At 48.4% G+C, this 20,407-nt stretch overlaps 9 protein-coding genes across 9 annotated transcripts, besides 1 other annotated feature; 6 read left to right on the top strand and 3 right to left on the bottom strand.

The window, feature by feature from the left end:
- Window positions 1–81: 81 nt before the first annotated feature.
- FPSE_06628 (uncharacterized protein) lies at window positions 82–1,263 on the top strand (the record flags this gene model as incomplete). The annotated part of the gene is made up of 3 exons (XM_009259746.1): window positions 82–380; window positions 556–739; window positions 790–1,263. The coding sequence occupies 3 exons, from the start codon at window positions 82–84 to the stop codon at window positions 1,261–1,263; spliced, it is 957 nt and encodes a 318-aa protein (XP_009258021.1).
- Window positions 1,264–1,730: 467 nt separating this feature from the next.
- FPSE_06629 (uncharacterized protein) lies at window positions 1,731–3,149 on the top strand (the record flags this gene model as incomplete). Its single annotated transcript, XM_009259747.1, has 3 exons — window positions 1,731–1,827; window positions 1,905–2,212; window positions 2,259–3,149. The coding sequence occupies 3 exons, from the start codon at window positions 1,731–1,733 to the stop codon at window positions 3,147–3,149; spliced, it is 1,296 nt and encodes a 431-aa protein (XP_009258022.1).
- Window positions 3,150–4,869: 1,720 nt separating this feature from the next.
- Window positions 4,870–4,907: a microsatellite.
- Window positions 4,908–6,368: 1,461 nt separating this feature from the next.
- On the top strand, window positions 6,369–8,904 carry FPSE_06630 (uncharacterized protein; the record flags this gene model as incomplete). Its single annotated transcript, XM_009259748.1, has 5 exons — window positions 6,369–6,654; window positions 6,705–6,932; window positions 6,980–7,411; window positions 7,466–7,601; window positions 7,653–8,904. 5 exons carry the CDS (start codon window positions 6,369–6,371, stop codon window positions 8,902–8,904), a joined length of 2,334 nt encoding a protein of 777 aa, XP_009258023.1.
- A 328-nt stretch (window positions 8,905–9,232) lies between these two features.
- FPSE_06631 (uncharacterized protein) lies at window positions 9,233–12,853 on the top strand (the record flags this gene model as incomplete). Its single annotated transcript, XM_009259749.1, has 5 exons — window positions 9,233–9,956; window positions 10,085–10,693; window positions 10,966–11,248; window positions 11,300–12,070; window positions 12,121–12,853. The coding sequence occupies 5 exons, from the start codon at window positions 9,233–9,235 to the stop codon at window positions 12,851–12,853; spliced, it is 3,120 nt and encodes a 1,039-aa protein (XP_009258024.1).
- A 455-nt stretch (window positions 12,854–13,308) lies between these two features.
- Window positions 13,309–13,818, bottom strand: FPSE_06632 (uncharacterized protein; the record flags this gene model as incomplete). Its single annotated transcript, XM_009259750.1, has 1 exon — window positions 13,309–13,818. The coding sequence occupies one exon, from the start codon at window positions 13,816–13,818 to the stop codon at window positions 13,309–13,311; it is 510 nt and encodes a 169-aa protein (XP_009258025.1).
- Window positions 13,819–14,244: 426 nt separating this feature from the next.
- Window positions 14,245–15,434, top strand: FPSE_06633 (uncharacterized protein; the record flags this gene model as incomplete). The annotated part of the gene is made up of 7 exons (XM_009259751.1): window positions 14,245–14,273; window positions 14,408–14,457; window positions 14,607–14,768; window positions 14,822–15,066; window positions 15,120–15,218; window positions 15,248–15,316; window positions 15,378–15,434. 7 exons carry the CDS (start codon window positions 14,245–14,247, stop codon window positions 15,432–15,434), a joined length of 711 nt encoding a protein of 236 aa, XP_009258026.1.
- Window positions 15,435–15,692: 258 nt separating this feature from the next.
- FPSE_06634 (uncharacterized protein) lies at window positions 15,693–16,132 on the bottom strand (the record flags this gene model as incomplete). The annotated part of the gene is made up of 3 exons (XM_009259752.1): window positions 15,693–15,889; window positions 15,942–16,034; window positions 16,096–16,132. 3 exons carry the CDS (start codon window positions 16,130–16,132, stop codon window positions 15,693–15,695), a joined length of 327 nt encoding a protein of 108 aa, XP_009258027.1.
- A 1,168-nt stretch (window positions 16,133–17,300) lies between these two features.
- FPSE_06635 (uncharacterized protein) lies at window positions 17,301–18,641 on the top strand (the record flags this gene model as incomplete). Its single annotated transcript, XM_009259753.1, has 1 exon — window positions 17,301–18,641. The coding sequence occupies one exon, from the start codon at window positions 17,301–17,303 to the stop codon at window positions 18,639–18,641; it is 1,341 nt and encodes a 446-aa protein (XP_009258028.1).
- Window positions 18,642–19,051: 410 nt separating this feature from the next.
- On the bottom strand, window positions 19,052–19,909 carry FPSE_06636 (uncharacterized protein; the record flags this gene model as incomplete). Its single annotated transcript, XM_009259754.1, has 1 exon — window positions 19,052–19,909. One exon carries the CDS (start codon window positions 19,907–19,909, stop codon window positions 19,052–19,054), a length of 858 nt encoding a protein of 285 aa, XP_009258029.1.
- Window positions 19,910–20,407: the final 498 nt, after the last annotated feature.

The following is a 20,407-nucleotide window of genomic DNA, read 5'->3' as shown; positions in this document are numbered from 1 at the left end:
CTCATCCAAATCAGCCCTCTCCTCAATCATCGTTTTTACCGCATCCAACATACCACAAGACAATCACCAACAAATCTCACGATGAAGGCAATCCAGATCAAAGAGTTCAATGCGCCCTACTCTGTGTCAGAAGTAGACAAGCCCGAACCCAAACCTCACCAACTTCTGATTCAGATCAAGGCTGGTGGTTTCTGCCACACTGATTGCATGGCTCTTGCAGGAGAATTTGGCTCAAAACTACCATTTATCGGATCCCACGAACCAACTGGTGTTGTTGTGGAAGTTGGTTCTGAGGTTGAGGGTTTTGCCGAAGGTGATCGTGTGGGATGTCTCAACTTTGATAGCTGTTGTGGCAAGTATTGCTTACTAAAGGAGTATTGGTAACTGTTCTGACAAAGAATAAAGGAAAATGTCCGGACTGTAAGGCTGGAAAGCCTATATACTGTGACGCTCCTCTCATGAAGGGACTCACTGCGGATGGAGCTTGGGCAGAGTATATGGTATCGTGAGTATATGCACTGCCTTGATCATGCGGAACATACTAACTATTCCCAGGGACGCTCGCTTTGCAGTAAAATTACCTGATGCACTCAAATTTCCTACTGCGGCTTGCATGATGTGCGCAGGTGCAACCATATACGGAGGGATCAAGAACGCCAAGGTTCCAGCTGGAGGCTCAATTGGCATCATCGGCATTGGTGGTTTGGGACATATCGGAACCCAATTAGCAAAAGCAATGGTATGTAAAGTGCTTTTAAAATACAGACAACTTCTAATCCATAGGTTTAGGGCTACCAAGTAGCTGCTATCGACGCCAAGAAAGACACCTTGGATCTCGTGTCATCCTACACCCTCAAGCCCGACGTTTGCATTCTTGCGTCTGACCCTCCAGAATATTCTATCAAGAAAATCACAGACGTCATCAAAAGCGATTATCCAGGCCTCGATGCTGTAGTCATCGCAACAGACGCACCCCCAGCATTTGATCTCGCCGCTCAACTTACGCGCAAACACGGCACGATGGTCCTTCTAGGCCAACCCGAAAAGGGCATCACGCTATCTTATCAAAATATAATTTTTCGGGATATAAAGCTGGTGGGATCTCTACTTGCTGATCGTCCTGTGCTGGAAGAGCTCTTGAAGCTGGTTGTGGAGCATGATATCCAGGTCAAGATTAAGGAATGGAAGATTGAAGATGCTGAGAAGATGAGGCAGGAATATTTGACGGGTAAGAACAGCCGTAAGAATGTCATTGTATTCTAGTTTACCATCTCGACCAATGCAAGAATGTTGAGGTAGTGAGATTGCTTAGTATTCACCTCATCAGCCGACAGTCATAGCTCAACAGGCCAGATCTAAGACCGAGATAGAGATAAGCTCACTTCATCTGACCACTAACATCGACCCATTGACATGCTTAACAAATCCCCGAACACGAACACGTTTATTTTTCGGTCCTAATGTCCATCATAATTCTTTTTTCGCTTTCATTTTGTTTTTTTTGACCCTTTTTTCCTCGCAAATTAGATTGACGCCACGGAAGCCCGCGGAATGCCGACCGAGATCATCCCATACGTGACCTGATAGTGAGCCTATGTCCACCACACAAATAAAGGAGTAAATCTTGTTTCAAAACGAAAACGCAAATCCATTTTATTCTCGGGCTTATATAGTAGTCGGACCCTGCATGACACCCGCACTTTTGTCATTCTGCATTGCTGACGTTCATCATGGCCGTCAAATCCTCCTCACCAAGATATCACGGACATCAATGTCTCCGACAAGAACGCGTCTTTTCTAAACAATGGCTTATCGATAATCAAATGGGTGAGTATCCCATCCCTTTTGACACCTGTTGTCATTACCTTTACCGACATATGTTCCCACAATACTGACTTTGGTAGGCATTTGCCTCGTTTTGCTCGCCCCGTTGCTGTTTGCCCAATGCAACGCCGTCACGCGTCCCTACACGGAGAAATTCACAGCGCTGTCTTATTTTGACTCTGAAACGCGTGAATACGGTGTTGGATTCAGTGACAATTACTTGGTAGCAGTCCTCATCCTTCTCCTGACCGGACTTCGCGATGGGACAATGCGCTTCATCCTGGGGCCGGTTGCCTCAGCCTGGGGATTGAGTAGAAACAAATCGATGCGGTTCAAAGAACAGGCTTGGTTGTTTATCTACTACTCCACATGTTGTTCTGTGGGCACAGTATGTTTGAAGTTCCATTCACCCGGGTTTCTGCTAACGTTCCTAGTACATTTATGCTACATCTCCATATTGGCTGGATCTCAAAGCCATGTGGACAAATTGGCCAAATCGCGAGGTGTCGGGCCTGATGAAATCTTATATGCTAGCTCAGCTAGCCTTTTGGTTACAGCAGATTATCGTCGTTAACATTGAGAAGCGCCGCAAGGATTACTGGCAAATGGTCTCCCACCACATTGTTACCATCGCTCTTGTATACAGCTCCTATCGGTACGGCCTCACCCGGGTTGGCAACGTGGTGCTCATATTGATGGATCTCAACGATTTGATATTCTCCGTCGCCAAGTGTCTAAAGTACATGGGACTCCAAACCTTGTGCGATATCATGTTCGGTATTTTCGTCGTCAGTTGGGTGCTTTGTCGGCACGTTGCATTTGTCATGGTTTGCTGGTCTGTCTACGCGCATAGTTTGGCCATCGCAGGTTCAACATGCTATACCGGCTCTGGAAATACTATTCTCGGTCCTGGACCTGTGCCACAAGATGAAGGGTACTTCTACATGCTTCAGCCACTGATATACGACTCTGGGAGGATATGCTACGACTACACCATCAAGTCATTATTCCTCGCCGGTTTGTTGTTCTTGGAAGGTCTAATGATTTTCTGGCTTGTTATGATCATCAAGCTGGTCGTCCGAGTTCTCCGTGGTGGAAATGCAGAGGATACGCGCAGCGATGGCGAAGAGGAGGATGAGGAACACGAAATTACGGAACCCATAGAAGTTGTTGTCGATACCGACAAACTTCCATATCCACTGGGATTATCATCCTCTGGAAGAGGTACATCATGTGTTTTCCAAACAGCAGGTGGATTGACCATTGCAAAGGATAAGAAAGGCTACCTAGATCGAATCGGCTGCGAGCAGAGGATATCTCGATGAAGCACGACTGCAAAGTGGATCAGATATGCCTTTTGTTTTGGATACCCTATATTATACATAGTAATAATTAATATCTAATGGCTACAACAATTCGCCTTCCACAAAGGGCATCATGACCGGTAGCGAATCTCCTGCATTTATGTTTCAGATTTGACTGATCAGCTTATTATATCTTGTTTTATCATCTGTCAAGACGGGACGCTTGTTGCCGAGCAGTTGCCAAGATCATAGCCGCGATGTTATCAACAACGAAGTGATGGAACCTTTGACTTGGCATACATAGATTCACAGACAAGGCCGAGTTGATGTCAAATTATATCCGGTCTCAAAGCGTATAGTGTCCATGCTATTACCAATCACTTACGAATGTTGAGAACGATGCCGATTTATCCTGTTTGTTGCTCGGGTTCCATCAGTCGAGTTCCGATTTGACTGTTCTTGGCAGTTATTTCATCGCATCCCGTCCAAGACCGATGGAACTTTAGTTAATAAAACTATATCGTAAAAGCAAACTATATCGTACCCAGAAGCGAAGCGAAACTATCCCACATTGCCGATGCTTCCTCTCTCTCTCTCACAAAAGGTCTCGCCACGAGGGTCTTGTCATTAGTTGGCTAGCTAGATGAAGGCTAGCGCCAAGAGCTTTTCCAAGGTGAAGAGTGGCGAAGGGCCGAAGCGAAGGCCTCATCCCTGCGGGCTCATGTCCATCTTCGCATGATATTCATTACTCTACCCCGCACGCAGCAAAGGATCATCAGTGCATTGATTCCAAATCAGAATTCTGTCCAGGCGAGTCTAGGAAGGAAGAAGAGTAGGCCGATGATTCGGGAAGTTGTGTTAACCCTTGGGGTAATTAGGTTTGCCGTGCTATGCCGCATACGCGCATTGCTCTTTGACGATGAACTGTGACACCCACCTGTAAAGTGGTTTGGTGTTAAATGCAGGTACATTCCACTGCAGCCGACCATAGGGAGAAAAAGACACTAATAATAGAGCAGCTGTGTGACAGCCAGTGAACGCGCGCGAATCACAGGACACGGTGTGTTGTGTCTGTGAGTGTGACTTGGAGAGTGATGGGATTGATTCTGCAGGGTATCCTCGGCTCTTGTGAAGCCATCTACTACGCCTTGAACCTGCAGAGGGGGCAATTTTGAAGAGTTAGAGAGCTTCTCTTTTAGTGCAGCAATACCGTTCAGTGATAAGATCCGCGTCGCAGGGGTAAGCTGCTGGACCAAGACCGGACGATTGCTGTTACCCTGGACGGGAAAGGCAATAGTTGGGGGTCTTATGCGGTGACATCGTCGATAAAGTTGCCGTTCTAGCGCTGCAGGATAACCGAGGTGATGGGATGGTTCTGATTGAACGCTCTGATGCTTGGCTTTCACTGAAGCGCCAACAGAGAGGAACAAATCAGACCATTTTTTATTGTGATTGTGATGAGGGCCATTGCAGATCATAGTCTAGACTACGTGCAGAGACAGAGAACAGCATTTTTGCATGACTATTATTAGAAGTAGAGTCTTGGCGAAGGAACAGGCACTTTGGTCTCGATGCTGTCAGGTATGTACTATGTAATTATCTGTTTGCTTGTTTGTTGAAGAGGATGAGCCCCAATTGTCTGGGTGAGAGTGAGACCTGCGGTGGATCGGACAGGGTCACATAATGGGCCATGCAGCCTACCATTCCTATGCATCCGACCCCCCGACCGAAGTGCTGTTTACTGTGCTGTGCTGTGCTGTGCTGTGCTCTGCTGTGCTGACAATAATAAGCTTAGCTACAGGCCAAGACCCAGCCACAGCATCTTGCCCTTGTCACGAGTTTATTCGTTGTCAACGTCAGCTTCAAATAATTGAGATGTGATTCGTACAGACTGTTAGACTGTTAATTATCTGCTGTGCACGCAAGCCTCTTGGCGTCCTTAGGGCTTGAACATTGTCTGACCGCAGCCAAGATGCATCCACAGCAGAGTCACCAGCTTTGATACGGAGTGACACAGCATCCGAGGCCACCGTAATAATTGGCATTGTCTCAGCTTTTTGCAGTATTTTTCCAACTTCCCGACCTGTCCAAAGTAAGACTCTCAAACAGGCTGATTCATCACCAACTCGGAAAAGTGACACGGCATTTGACCTTGCTTAGAGCCATTTCCTCCGGCCCGCCTCCACGGCATTACATTGATTAATCTGTTTCACTAAAGCCCGATTGGACCACCTACGGGCACCAGCGGTGGTGGGTTTCGGGCACGTTAGTGGGATGGGATGGACCGAACACCACCTGGCGTTGCAGTGAGTGCACTGAGTGATGGTTAAATTTACTGAGCCAGTCTAGAAACCGACAAAGAACGCGCCCGTTACAAACTTTATTAAATGAATATCCCTTCACCAAAGCCTAATTAGTCCCAAATCGCATGATTCCGTCGCCCAAAGTTAATATTAAGCTACTACCTTCTCTGTCTGACATGTTCACGTAAACGAATAGTAAGCCAGCAACCGTAATAAGCAGCCAGTGATTTGACCTGCTGTAAGCGTAAGCATACCCATACCCAGATCCCTGTCGGCAGTTGGGGCACTAACTGCAGGCTTGGAGAAAGAAGGCTTGGACTTGTCCTTGGTAGGTTACCGCTTATCAGGGTCCCATCAGAAACACCAACTTGATTTCTCCGTCTCCACACCCGCTACTCGGAACACACAACTCGACAAGGTATTGTCACCGCCTATCATTATCTGTCTAGAGTAAGAAACATCACAGGCCCCAGCATGACGTTGGCGTTGTTGTTGGTGCTGACAAGAGAAAGGCTGCGTACTTGGCAGAAAGGATGCACCTCCGTCCGCACACGTGCTACAGCGCACCACAAGCCTTGACCCTGTCATTTCCTTGTAAACAGCCTCCTTGCTTTTTTAACTTTGCCCCATTGCAAATAGTTGCCTGCATGACAGTCAGAGAGGCTTGTACCTTGCCAGCTTGCTCGACCTGCCTGCATTTCACTTGCAATGCCTTATCCCGGCATATCACTCGTTAGAGGACGCCATATTCCACTAACAATACCGGCTCGCCCGTCACAGCCCCTGTAGATCCAAACAACCTAGTTTCGCTCCCGCTGCCTACAAAACTAAACATAAATCCACCTCAAATTCGTCACACAACACAGGTCTACCACTCACTCATTCACTCACTCTGTCAGTATCATCACACATACAGATCTGACAAGACCTATTCGTCATGCACGCCAAAACTTTCTTGCTGGCCGCTGGCCTGGCGCAACTTGCGTCTGCCGACTGCCCCTTCGCCGCCAAGCGTGATACCCAGCAGAACTTGTTGCCCCCAAGGGAAATCGCCGAAGACTTTGGACGATGCCGCATTGCCAGTAACCAGGCTGGTGGCGGCACACGAAGCTCGGACTTTTGGCCTTGCCAGCTACGACTCGATGTTCTACGACAGTTCTCGCCACAGTTCAACCCACTAGGCGAGGATTTCGACTACGCCGAAGCTTTCAAGTCTCTGGACTGTGAGTACCAGTACTACATGTCTCATGAACAAGTTGCTAACAACCTTTAGTCGAGGCTCTCAAGAAGGACATCCACGCTCTTCTCACTGAGTCTCAGGACTGGTGGCCCGCTGACTTCGGTAACTACGGAGGTCTCTTCATCCGTATGGCCTGGCACAGCGCTGGTACTTACCGTGCCATGGACGGCCGCGGTGGTGGCGGAATGGGTCAACAGCGATTCGCTCCCCTCAACAGCTGGCCCGATAACCAGAACCTTGACAAGGCCCGTCGTCTGATCTGTACGTCTCACTACTCCCACTAAAAACCCACATTCTAACGAACTCAGGGCCTATCAAGCAGAAGTACGGCAACAAGATCTCTTGGGCTGATCTTATGCTCCTCTGTGGCAACATTGCCCTCGAGAACTCAAACTTCAAGACCCTTGGTTTCGCCGGTGGTCGTCCTGACACCTGGCAAGCCGATGAGTCTATCTACTGGGGTGCCGAGACTACATTCGTCCCCAAGGGCAACGATGTTCGCTACAACGGTAGCACTGACATTTACGAGCGCGCCAACAAGCTCGAGAAGCCTCTTGGTGCTACTCACTTAGGTTTGATCTACGTCAACCCCGAGGGCCCTAACGGTACTCCCGACCCCAAGGCTTCGGCCCTTGATATCCGTGAGGCTTTCGGCCGTATGGGTATGGATGATGAGGAGACTGCTGCTCTTATCATCGGTGGACACACCCTTGGAAAGACTCACGGTGCTGTTCCTGGAAGTAAGTAGACATCATAATGTAAACCCAACAGAGCTTTGACTAATTGTTACGCAGAGAACATTGGCCCTGAGCCTGCGGCTGCTGACCTTGGAGAGATGGGTCTCGGATGGCACAACCGTGTTGGTGAAGGCAACGGCCCCAACCAGCAGACCAGTGGTCTCGAAGTCATCTGGTCCAAGACCCCTACCAAGTGAGTTTAATCACCTACTACTTTCCCTCCACTCTCACTAACAAATCTTAGGTGGAGCAACCACTTCCTCGAGAGTCTTCTCGGCAACCAATGGACCCTCGTCAAGTCTCCCGCTGGCGCCCATCAGTGGGAGGCTGTTAACGGCACAGTTGACTACCCTGATCCTTTCGTCAAGGGCAAGTTCCGCCGCGCCACCATGCTCACCTCTGATCTCGCCCTCATCAACGACGACTCCTACCACAAGATTTGCAAGCGCTGGCTCAAGAACCCCGAGGAGATGAACGAGGCCTTCGCCAAGGCTTGGTACAAGCTTCTCCACCGTGATCTCGGACCCGCTTCTCGATACCTCGGACCCGATGTTCCTAAGGAGAAGTTCATCTGGCAAGATCCCCTCCCTGAGCGAAAGGGAGATGTTATCACCGACGAGGATGTTTCTAGCCTCAAGACTGCCATCCTCGGAGCCGACGGTCTCGATGTTTCCAAGTTGGTTTCTACTGCCTGGCAATCCGCTTCTACCTTCCGTGGAACCGACAAGCGTGGTGGTGCCAACGGTGGCCGCATTGCTCTTGAGCCTCAAGTCAACTGGGCCAGCAACAACCCCAAGCAGCTCAAGCAGGTTCTCTCTGCTCTCAAGAGTGTCCAGAAGGAGTTCAACGCCAAGTCCGGCTCCAAGCAGGTTTCCCTTGCCGATCTGATTGTTCTCGGTGGTGTTGCCGCTGTTGAGAAGGCTGCCAAGGATGCCGGTCTCAAGGACGTTGTCGTTCCCTTCACCCCTGGCCGTGTCGATGCTACTCAGGAGATGACCGACATCGCTCAGTTCAACTACCTCGAGCCCCTTGCCGATGGCTTCACCAACTACGGACACGGAACTGCTCGTGCTCGCACCGAGGAGATTCTTGTCGACCGTGCTGGCCTCCTCACCCTTACCCCACCTGAGATGACCGTCCTCGTCGGAGGTCTCCGTGCTCTCAACGCCAACTTTGACGGCTCATCCAACGGTATCCTGACTGAGAAGAAGGGCCAATTGACCAACGACTTCTTCGTCAACCTTTTGTCTCCTGCCTACAAGTGGTCCAAGAAGGACGAGCGCGGCGAGCTCTGGACTGCCACCGACCTTTCTACCAAGTCCACCAAGTGGACTGCCACACGCGCTGATCTTGTCTTCGGATCTCACGCCGAGCTCCGTGCCATTTCTGAAGTTTACGGTAGCGCTGATGCCAAGGAGAAGTTCGCCAAGGACTTCATTGCTGCTTGGACCAAGGTCATGAACCTTGATCGCTTCGACGTCAAGGAGAGCAAGTAGAGACTTGCATTAATGGTTAGGGAGTCACTTTCCCCTTTTCTATTTTAGACTTATATATTCTCCCTCTTCTTTTTTACATATTGCGCTTAGCCTTTTATACTATTTTCGTACAATAAACCAAATTAAGAACATCCGTCTTCAAAACTAAAGTGTTTCCCATTAGAAGGCGTCTATGTATCAGCTTTGTAAAAGTGATTTTTGTTAGTTTGCTGCTGAAGCGACTAAGCCACGTGATGCAGCTGCCTGATCACAGACCTAGTGGTTCGTAAACACCGCATCTTCCCTTTCATCATTAGATACTGCTCAGACAACGAGACATCACATCGCCATGACCAGTATCAACAGCATACCAGACGAGATTATGGAAGAAATCTTCATTCATGTCACTGATATGGACTACGACTACATCGACATCTTCCAAGTCCGCCTCGTTAACATAAGGTTCTGCAAGATTGCAACACCCCTTCGAGTCCGTCATTGGAGTGATCGTGGCTATCACAGCCCTATCAATACATCCCTTTCACGTACCACGCTTAACCGGTTTGCTTTAGAGCTTCTGCGGCATCCTGAACTTCGTTTGCAAGTCAGAAGCGTACAAATCGACTGGTTTCGATCTGACAATGGGAAAGAAACTCCTCGTCATTTGATACAACTGGACAACCTGGATCTACTGGCCAAGGCAGCCGAGGAGACCTTGCCAGACCTTGCCAGATCTACCGACCTGTGTGACCAGATTCGCCAGGGCTCAGATGATGGCATAGCTGTTCTCGTACTGGCTTGGACAACCAACTTGACCAGCCTGGACTTGACAATCCCATCGGATTCCAGAGTTAAGGGTGACAAAGGTTACCTTATGCTTGTTTTGTATTTTGCGAAACAGCTCGCACTACAATTTGTCTCTGATGAACCCAAGTCCAGTCTGCCTTTACCCATGGAGAAGCTGCATACATCGATCTTCCGATACTGGAAATTCGATAGGGAAATACACGTGGCACATCTCTCGCCGTTTCTACATTTCCCGAATCTCAAGAGTCTCAATGCCTTGAGGATCGGTGATAATAGGGGACGAGATCCAACTATGTAGCTGGGTCTACGGAGAACAATTATTCGATGCCGTTCCCGGAACGAACTTCATCACTTGAGTCAATTTTCCTTGATGATCCAACACTTTCGAACGCAGGTTTCAGTAGCCTCTTGCACGCTTGCAAAAACCTGAAAGTCTTTGATCTGCAATTTGCTAGCTCAATGGGCACATGGAGTAGCACAAAGCTTGCCAGGGCTCTTGGCGAGCATGCGTCTTCCCTTGAAGAAGTGTCACTCTCTATACCAGACGGCGAGGACAGCACATGGATACCGGATTCAGCAGATACAGACGAGTTACCTGAATGTTACCGAGAGCTCAAAAGGCTCAGACGTGCTGGTATCCCCCTGGGGCACTTGCTACAGAGGGAGGACGAAAATGATCCTACGACAACAAAGTTGAACCCTGGTAGACTTCCTGAGTCACTTGAGCATCTCACAATCTTCAAGATGAATCTACAATCTGTACAGGTAGAGTGGGAATCCTTTCCAGAGTCGTTTGACGGTGCAGATTGGGGCGGATTTGAATCTGATCGGCACGAAGCACTGGTTGGTATACAGACAATACTTGAGGAGACTGGGCCAGGGGGGCGGTTGGAGAAACTCAAGACTATCGACTTTTCTGATGCATTGTCGGACGATCCCATGATAGAGGAGATCAGACGAGTAAAAGACTTGGCCAAAGAGCGAGGGGTTGGGTTCATTCTTGGTAAGAGTATTCGGTGAGATCATTTGATCTTTACAGGCACTATTTATTCTGAGATGGATCAAGCTCACATTGATAAAACAAGGTCATTTTATTAGACGAGAGAGTGATTCCTAGGCTACCAAGCAGATTGCTGCGATGATACGACCTTGCTCCCGGACCACGCTTAGTCCTCCCTAGTGTGTAGTACCCCTGACCTCCCCAAATATAACCAATCAAGTCCTTCTCGGCTTACCTCAATCAAAATTACAAATCCAAACAATGTCAGCTTCAAGCCACTGCTTCATCTTTGTTCAACCGTCGCCGTTGCACAATGAACGCCACGACATTGGGATTGGCCGAGCGAGGCTCATCCATCGATGCAGCCTCGTACAGCATATATATTCTTCTCTTCGTTTTACCTTTCCTCGTAACCTATACCTTCGCTGTGTTGGGAAACAAAGGCTACCGTGATGGCACGGCGGCGAGAGAGCCACCCAAGGTCCCGTACTGGATTCCGTTTGTTGGAAATACAATTGGTTTTGCTTATGATACAGAGCGCTTTTTATTTTCCAGCTTGTGGGTTAATATTAATTGACTAAATATTCTTTCATCTGACATATACAATAGGCGCAAGTTTGGTAAAGTCCCTCTTCGAATATTCGTAGGCGCAGAGCAAATGTACTTTATCCCCCATGGCCAAACAATCGTCGAACTCTTCAAGTCTTCTCGCTATCTCACTACCAAAACATTTGGCATAATGACTGTTCGAGATGCATTTGGGCTTCCTCAACCCGATGTCGAGATTTACGCGGGTGACAATTCTGGCGTCGACGTGAAGCCTGCGCCAGGCTGGGAACATGTTGAGCAAAATAAACGCTTTCACTTTGTACAACATCGCCAGTTGAATGCTTATCTTTCCGGAAATGCTCTCAGCGCTATCATTAGCAAGTTTACAGAGGGTTATTCGGATCAGATTGCTCAAGACGCGACGTTTCAAGAGGATGAATGGGTAGAGGTAGATGATCTCTACGGCTGGTTCAAGAATCATCTCCTTCGCGCTACAACGGTGGCACTGTGTGGCGAGAAGTTTCTTGAGCTGTCGCCCGACTTTCTCGAAGACTTCTGGTCGTTCGACTATCATCTCCCCAATCTGTTCAGAAGACTACCCCGATGGGTCGTTCCCAAAAGCTACCAAGCCAGAGATCGTCTTTTGGAATGTCTGCTCCGATATCACGAGTACGGTCAGCAAAATCTTGACTTTACGGATCAAAAGCAGCTTGAAAAGGATTGGACGCCGGAATTTGGTGCCAAGATTATGAGCACGCGACAGGAGATGTTCAAGAACATTGGTCTCTCGCCAAGAGGTGGTGCTGCTCTTGATGTGGGTATGATATGGGCGTGAGTACCTTTGGTCCATTGAGTGACGATGCATTTCTAACTATATACAGGGTCAATGCTAATGCCATTCCGGCTGCTATGTGGATGCTTTTGGGCATATTGCTCGACAAGAACCTCACTGACAGGGTCATTGCTGAGATGGAACCTTCGTTCCATGAGAAGTCTTTATCTTTCAACAATGACAGGCTTTGCTCTGGACCTCTTCTCAACTCAGTCTATCTCGAAGTCCTACGTGTTCGAGTTGCCGCGCCAGTAGGTCGATCATCACTCATCCCCAATCTCAAATTCGGTAAATGGCAGATGAAGCAAGATGTCGGCATGCTTTCTACATCCTGGTTCGGTGGCCACGACCCTGACTTTTGGAACACTGGAAGCACACTCCCGGATGGATCGGAAGAGCATCCTGTAGACACGTTCTGGGCCGAGAGGTTCCTCAAATACGAAGACGATCCCACAGGTGGTCCAGTTCGTAACACCAACGGCAAGCCTTTAACGAGACCTTCCAAGCGCACAACAGAAGACGACCGCAAAGCAAGTGTTGTTACAGAAGGAACGCAAGGATACTTCTACCCCTACGGCGGAGGTACAAAGATGTGTCCAGGTCGCTTCTTCGCGAAGCAAAAGCTCATGGCGGGTGTTGCATTGTCTCTGCGAGCTTACGAGATTGAACTCGTCGATCCTGAAGCAGCGGCCAAAGTTGGACCGAACATGGATTATTTCCCGTTCGGTACGATCCCTCCGAAAGGCAAGGTTGCCGCTCGGATCAGGAGGCGAAGGCTGTGATGGAGGTCAGGCGAGAGTTAGGTAGTGTCCGGATGGAATAATCACGATCACATTAGAAGTCTTCGTGGTATTTACCATGGAATTTGTTATATGCAATACTCATTCTTTAGTAGATAGCGAGAGTTTCTTTTCAGTCTCTGTTTTATTAAATTCGCGAGTTGAACGATGACTCAACTTGATACATTCAACTTGCAATCCCGTGTTATAATCATGGACCAGTCACTTTGTTCCTTGTTGTGAGTTTGTTCTAGGTAAGCTTGATAGCTGAGCTAAACGGTCTGGTAGGTGGGTTGCAACGAGACCCGATAGTGATTGCGGGATAGATAGATACATTTGCCGAGCCTTACTGAGCATGCGGTCCAAGAGCCTTCTCATGTTTTTGTTTGATCTCCTTCAAGTCTCTGTTGTTCGTAACCCGCCTGGATTGCTACCGTCGCAAACCATACAGAATGATCTCAGTCCCATGCATCATCGTTGGATCGCTTTTTGGATCCCTTTTCGCAATGGCCAGCTTTGCACCCCTCACACAAATCATCCTCGTGCGGCCCCTTGGAGCTGCCTCCCCCCCACATTGGTCTTTTCATCTCCACGCCGTTCCACTTCTTGATCCGATACGAAACCCTGTCGACATACGACACTTCGTCCAGAGTTGGTTTGCCAATGCTTTTGCAATTGTTGCAGCGCTGATGGTACACTCTGGCATTATATCGGTCTCTAGAGTACTGGCGGATGGTGATGGCGATGACCATGCTCTTCCAGCCTGTTTTGGTGCATTTTTGGTTGTTGCAAGCAAAAGTGCCCATGATGTTTGTGTCGTACGACTCGAGGGCTAGGAGGTCGTCATCGTTAGGGTTGAAGGTGTAGTCGAGCTGGACTTCATCGAGTTTGTCCGCTACTTGATCGTGTAGGTCGGGGTACATCGACCACAGAGGGCCTTCTTTGGATCGTTTACGCCGACGTGGCATTGTTGCGATGCGGTAGGCGTGAGATGTCCGAGTTGAGAAATAGGCAGTTTGCGATGTTCAGGAGATAGTACGAATATGCGCTTCACGTACCGAGATGTTGAAGGAAGAGAAAAAAACTGTCACTCGAGAGATGGGCAATAGTTTCAGATAAGATGCTTGTTCTCACAGTCAATGGAGCTTATTGGTTGAGTATTTGTGGTGGTCGGCCTCCCACATCCATTTTCCAGTTGCACCTGGCCACGAGCTGTCACGGCATGTTAACACCCGATGTCGATGATTCAGCGTCTCAGGCCGGCCTCCCGCTGCGTCTTGTTATTCCAATATCAGCCCATCGTTTTCAGGATGATAATGCAGGAGTATTTGATGGCTTGCCCCAAATGTCAAATTGGACAGGTATAAGTTTCGTCTTGAGGTTCATTTTCCAAGATGCATATGATCCTTGTCAAATGCCACAGGTGAGTGGGCAACAGAAGCCTATTGGCCTTCAGGTCTCAAGGTACAAAACATGAACAGCCCAAGAAGACTCATCTGCATAACACAGTATAAACTAACCTTATGATGATTTCGTCTCTTATGTATGTTTCCGGAGGCTTCTAGTACCCGAGATCGTGCTGCCTAGCCCCTCAGGTCCCCGCTACCGTAAGACCTAGCATCCTGGGCGATACTCAACAGTGGCGGAGTATCCTTCGTAGCGTGTCTTTTTCGAGCGTAAATCAAGTACAAAGCCTCGCGATCGCAAGTAGATACCATGAAATTGAGTCAAACCCCTTCAACTCAACACAAAGCAGTCAACCTCAGCGCAGCGTATTGCATTATGGGCGCTACTATCTCTCAATTGTGGACGCCTCCTATGATCGACATCGCCGTTGTCGGGCTTCCATCAGCTGGCAAGACTGCAATAATCCACAAGCTCAGTGGAGGCCAGAAACCAACACAGCCATTAAACGAAAGTCTGTCTTACCTTTGATTATTAGATCCACTCGATATGCTAACATCAGAGTAGCTGTTAACACCACACATTTCTCCCAAGGGTCTCAACAATACTTTTTCTTCGACTACTCCGGAAACGAAAAGGTGAGAGCAATATGGAGAGTGTTCCTATCAAGAAAGGAAGCACTTGTCTTTGTCATCGATAGCACAAATAGAGACAATATGGAGGAAACCAAGGAGGCGTTATGGAACGTATTACGAAACATAATGCTTGATGGTCAGCCTGTGCTGATTCTTGCGAATAAACAAGACCATCCGGTGAGTATGAAGAAGTAGACACGACATCAAGAGAAAGTATTGACATGAAATAGAAAGCTATGAATGTACTGGAGCTCATTGAGTGTCTCGAGATAGATAAGGATCTTGAGAAAAACAAAAACTTCGTCCGTGTTCTTTTCCATCAATCACTGGTACTTATATGCTGACTATCATCTAATAGCGCATTGTAGCAACGAGTGCTATTACCGGCGAGAATCTAGTCGAAGGACTTGAGTGGATGCGACAAGTTGTGCGCGCGAATCCGTAGAAGTTGAATCGAAGAACGGTCTGCTGAGGACAGTAACTTATAGTACTTCCAAGATGACATTGATAACAACCCGATTCAAGACATTCAAGATTACAAGTGAGAAATGAGTGAATTTAAAACCGCAACCTCTGCTTATGATTATTTACTCGTTGGAACATTACTGGTGACTCATTTCTTGTTATGTAGCCCTGGTTATTAGAATACCCTATATCCCCCAACTTTCGTAAAACTGTCAACAGCATACGTAGCAACTCGCTAAGCTGAGATGAATTATTACTATTCTATCGTACAGTATAGTACATCAGCCTTGTCCCATTTTGAAGGTGTTTTTCGTCAATATCCAGGAGCCAATTTTCGCCTAAACACCATATCGGAACTCGCGGAATTTCTTCTGGTAGTAGTACGTAGCAAGTCCGCCTACTGCACCGAGAATAATAGGAACAGGTGCTCGGCCACCAGTCTTGATGATTCTCGGAACGGCAGATCCAGTCAAGAGGACACTGTTTGCCAGGGCAAGCTCAGAACCGTAGTCCTTATTGTTCTTGAGAAGGTATCCTACCAAGCACATGTCAACCGCAGAACGAGGATTGAATTCTACTGAACTTACCAGCATAGGCATACGAAACACCCAGTCCAACACCAGCCACGAGAGAAGGAGTAGAGCGCGTGCGCATGTAGCCGGCAGTGCCGCCAGCAGCCACTGTAAGGGAGGAGGGCCAATTAGGACACAGGCTGATCTTGAGCGTCAAATGAGTACTTACAGAGGGCAGCGAGAGTGAAAGAAGGGTGCTCAGCCATTTTGAATGTGGTGATAGGAAAGAATGAGAGGAATGGGGTGATTCTTTTGGTGGTGACGAGATGTCAAGCTCGTTGACCGAGGCCGAGACTTGGTGGATTCGATTCATGCCGCTGATTAATCGGCAAATTGGCTTATCAGCTCAATGTCTTATCGCACGTGACTTGGAAGTGTCATTATCATCCAGTGTCGTGTCGCAGAGCAGAGCAAGCGTTAGATGGAATCAATTATCCGATCAGTTAGCCAGCAACGACAAGCAGCTCTTCTAAGCAACGCGAATATTATTGTACATGGTGCTATAATAGTTCCCGAGAGTCCGCTTGCACGTCCGTCGGCCTCGCTAATCGATCCGTACCATAGCCCTCGACAAGCCTCTTTCCAGTCCACCTGACGCGCCCGATCCAACGAGTCGACACGAGAACGAGACAAGACTACGACACAATATAATCAGCGGCGCTTTGCTCGAGGATGTTGTAGTTGATATCCATGGCTTTGGCAGCCATTCAAGACCCCGTGAATCTGTTGATCACCCTCCTCGACATTAACTTTCCACGTCTGTGCGACCCGACGTGCCGCGTCAACCCAACAATTCCCTCTCTTTGTGTCACAACCCAATCTTGCAAGCCAAGATGCGATGCTCTGCTCATGTGTCCAACGTGAGATTCCTGATTCTCCGCCATCATAAGCTGACTGTACATTCTCCTCCCTATCCAACTCCGCCTTGCTTTACTGTTGCTTCGCCTAGCTCCCAGACCCAAGACCGATCAAGGCACAACTAAGCCCGGTCTCTCGGGTCCAGATTTCACCGTCCCCCTCCGTTCCCCTCAAGCCTAAGACAAGGCTGCGTAGCTATGATTCGTCAGCGACCCTCTTGGCTTTGGAACTAACCCGTCATCGCCCAGCTGTCAAAGGCTGAGCATGGATCCTTTCAGGATTTCCTATACTTTGTACATAACAATAGTTGAGGCTTGGTTCAAACGGATACGTCGGCTTATGCGCCATCAACGGTGCGCTGTCGTCATGACTCTAACTACCAGAGTCCCAGTATTAACAAACTCCGCACTACAGTTATAACGTCGACGGTAAGCGTTAAAAAGAATTAGATCCCCGCCGTTGAATGCATGTTCTTGTAGTTCTCTCCATTATACCATAATTGCTCATTTGCTCCCAATGGCTATTCATCGTGTCCTGGCTCTTTTGGGCCTTTGGTTAGGCCTCGCTGCAGCTATCCCTTCATCCCACATTTATAAAAGATCCGTATCTTCTCAACCCCTACCACCAAGTGAGGATCCATGGTATTCTGCTCCCGACGGTTACGAGGATGAAGAACCAGGCACTGTGCTTCGTCTGCGTCCTGCACCAGGAAACCTGACCTCAATCGTCGGCAACAGCTCTGCCATCTACAACATTCTATACCGTACAACGGACAGCCAGTACAAAGCCTCATGGGCCGTCACAACGCTCTATGTTCCCAAGCTAGGATCAAACAGTTCAGCTGCCCGCGTGTTCAACCAGAGCGCTGTTATTTCGTACCAGGTACCCTACGACTCGGCTGACGTTGACGCCAGTCCCAGCTACACTGCCTACTCTTCCGGTGGCACTGACCTCTTTAATCTTGCTTTGGGTCTGGGCGTCTTTCTCAACGTTCCTGACTATGAAGGTCCTTTGGCTTCCTTCACTGCTGGTGTCATCTCAGGACACGCAACTCTTGATTCCATTCGTGCTGTCCTTTCTCTAGGCCTTGGCCTCAACGCCACCTCTCCCCGTGTCGCACTCTGGGGATACTCCGGAGGCGCATTGGCAAGCGAGTGGGCTTCTGAGCTCGCGGTGCAGTACGCACCCGACCTGCAGGAAACTGTCGTCGGCGCTGCTATTGGTGGTATTACACCCAACATCACCGCTGTGGTTGAGAGCATTTCCGGGAAAGATGCAGCAGGCCTAGCACCTAGTGGTATTATTGGAATTACAAGCCAGTATCCCGAAGTGCAAAAGTATGTCATTTCCAAGCTCAAGACAGAGGGACCTCAGAATAAGACTGGGTTCCTGGCTGTAAAGGGCTTCACCGTTCAGGAAGCCGGGGCCGCATACGCGGGAGTCAACATCTTTGACTTCTTTAAAGACGGCATGGGTTTATTCCGCGATCCCAAGGTTCTAAAGGTCATTAACCGTGATGGCATCATGGGTTATCACGGCATCCCTCAATGGCCCATCTTTGCTTACCAAGCTGTCCACGATGAAATCAGCCCCATCGCCAACACGGACAAGTTGATTGAGCGATACTGCGCCGTCGGAGCCAACATCTTGTACCAGCGGAACTCCGTTGGATCACACTCTGAGGAATTTTATCTCAGCGCTGCTCCCGCTATTCAGTGGCTGGCGACTGTTTTGACAGGCCAGTATGCAAGCGTGTATAAGACTGAGGGATGCACAATCCAGAACGTAACGAGAAACAGCACTGCACTTCCTTTGAAGAAGAGGAATGCGCCAAACGGAGTGTTTAATTTATGGTAGTTTATTGCAGTTTTCCCACTAATGCTGTGGATTGGATTGCCGGCCATTAATGTCTATAGTTTCGTATATATTTATACATTTTATTGTATTCAGATGAGATAATGTCAACTCAGTGTTCTTAATATGATGTCAGTATGCTCATATGAGATTACATATCGAATCCACGTGGAGTAGGCGAGGGAGAGTCACAATTAAACATGGAGACTTTCACATGATCATAAGACGGAGTGATAGTGTCCAGTATAAGCAATAGCGACTGGAAAAGCTTCTAGATAAGTCTATCCTTACCACTGGTCCTAGCAGGTAAAAACGGTGCTTGAGTTTCAGCGTAAGGTTCGGCGTCACTAACATAAACCGTCTTACTGATTCTGTATCGTATGCCGCCAGCAGCCAATTGATAGTCGAGGCCATCACCTCCAGTAGTAGAAAGCAACACCAACCACAACCGCAACGATAGGGCTGATGAGTTTCAATGCATCAATCGTCATCTTACGATGATTCCTCTTCACCCTTGCACTGTGATCAGCCCGATCATTCACCCTAGGAAATGGCACATCTGGAACTTCCTTTCCCAAGAACTCACACAGCGGTTCCCATCCATCTCCAATATTGTAGTCCAGCCGTCTTCCGCTCTCCAAAGGGACAGCCTCGCGAACTTTGCGGTAATAATCCTCATACACATCCCTTGCTCTTAGTTCGACAGACTCAAGCGAGTACTCATCAGCACCGAAGAAGCCTGCGTGTATTTTCTTCATGGCGTACCCGGCACGAAAGCGCACGACGTACCTAACAACGAACTGTTGGAGGGCGGTGGCTCTGTAGAGAGTTTCCAAACACTCTGATCTAAACGATGGCCACCAACTCTCGTACTGTCTCTGAACAACGACGACCTTGGCATCGGGATACGCTTTGATAAGTTCTGGTACAAAAGCGGACGCGATATCGGTGGCAACGTCGTATTGTCCCCAAAGACTCTGCCAATCGTCTCTGGTGAACGTTGGCCGAGGTGCCGCGCTTCCATCAGGGCTCTTATAGGTGTAGTCTGGAAGCTGGGAAAGGTGAGGGAATGTTGCTTCAGCCGCTTGCTCAATACCAGACCAAGGGACCGCCCACACATCGTCAAGAGCGTGGTGGGCTTTGTAACCCAGGATGCGGTATGCCTCTGTCATGGACTTGGTGGCTGTGCGGAATAAACCGGCGTGAATGATTTTCATGCCATCGTCTTGCTCGTTGGATGACATGGTCTTGAGTTGCTGTGTTGATGCCATTGTTTTAGTTGCTGAGGATAATGGCTTGGGGCAGTGTCGCGAAGAGAAGATTCTGGGATCTGGCGGTATTTATCTGCACCTGTAACGATGTGGCCTGACATAAGCGTTGTAAGCACTATAACAACATCATCACCCGCTAAGTCTAGATTGGCTGTAATTGTAAGACATAAGCGCCAGCATAAAATAGCCTGCACAGGGTGTCGCAGTCACGTTTCACATGCTATGCACTCAAAGAAGATAACACCTTACGAGATCCTTACCACAATGTTGGTTCCAGCTGTCTTGGCAGTGAACAGAAGAATAGCCTGAAATATGGAAATACGGTGTAAAAATATAAGCATTCTCAAGCTCTGGTTTAAATAGTATAGACTGACTGGCTGTTTCGTTTCTTGTATTTCCACCACGAACTTCCCTGTTACCCAGAAACCTTTTTAGCCAAAGGTCCCGGCAGATCGTTATATGACTTCAATTGTGCGACTGCAACTTAATAGAAATACG

The sequence above is a fragment of the Fusarium pseudograminearum genome, chromosome 2, assembly GCF_000303195.2.
Source record: "Fusarium pseudograminearum CS3096 chromosome 2, whole genome shotgun sequence".
Taxonomy (NCBI): Eukaryota; Fungi; Ascomycota; class Sordariomycetes; order Hypocreales; family Nectriaceae; genus Fusarium; species Fusarium pseudograminearum.
The sequence above is the reverse complement of the archived record's forward strand: the minus strand, read 5'-3'. Positions and strand labels throughout refer to the sequence as shown.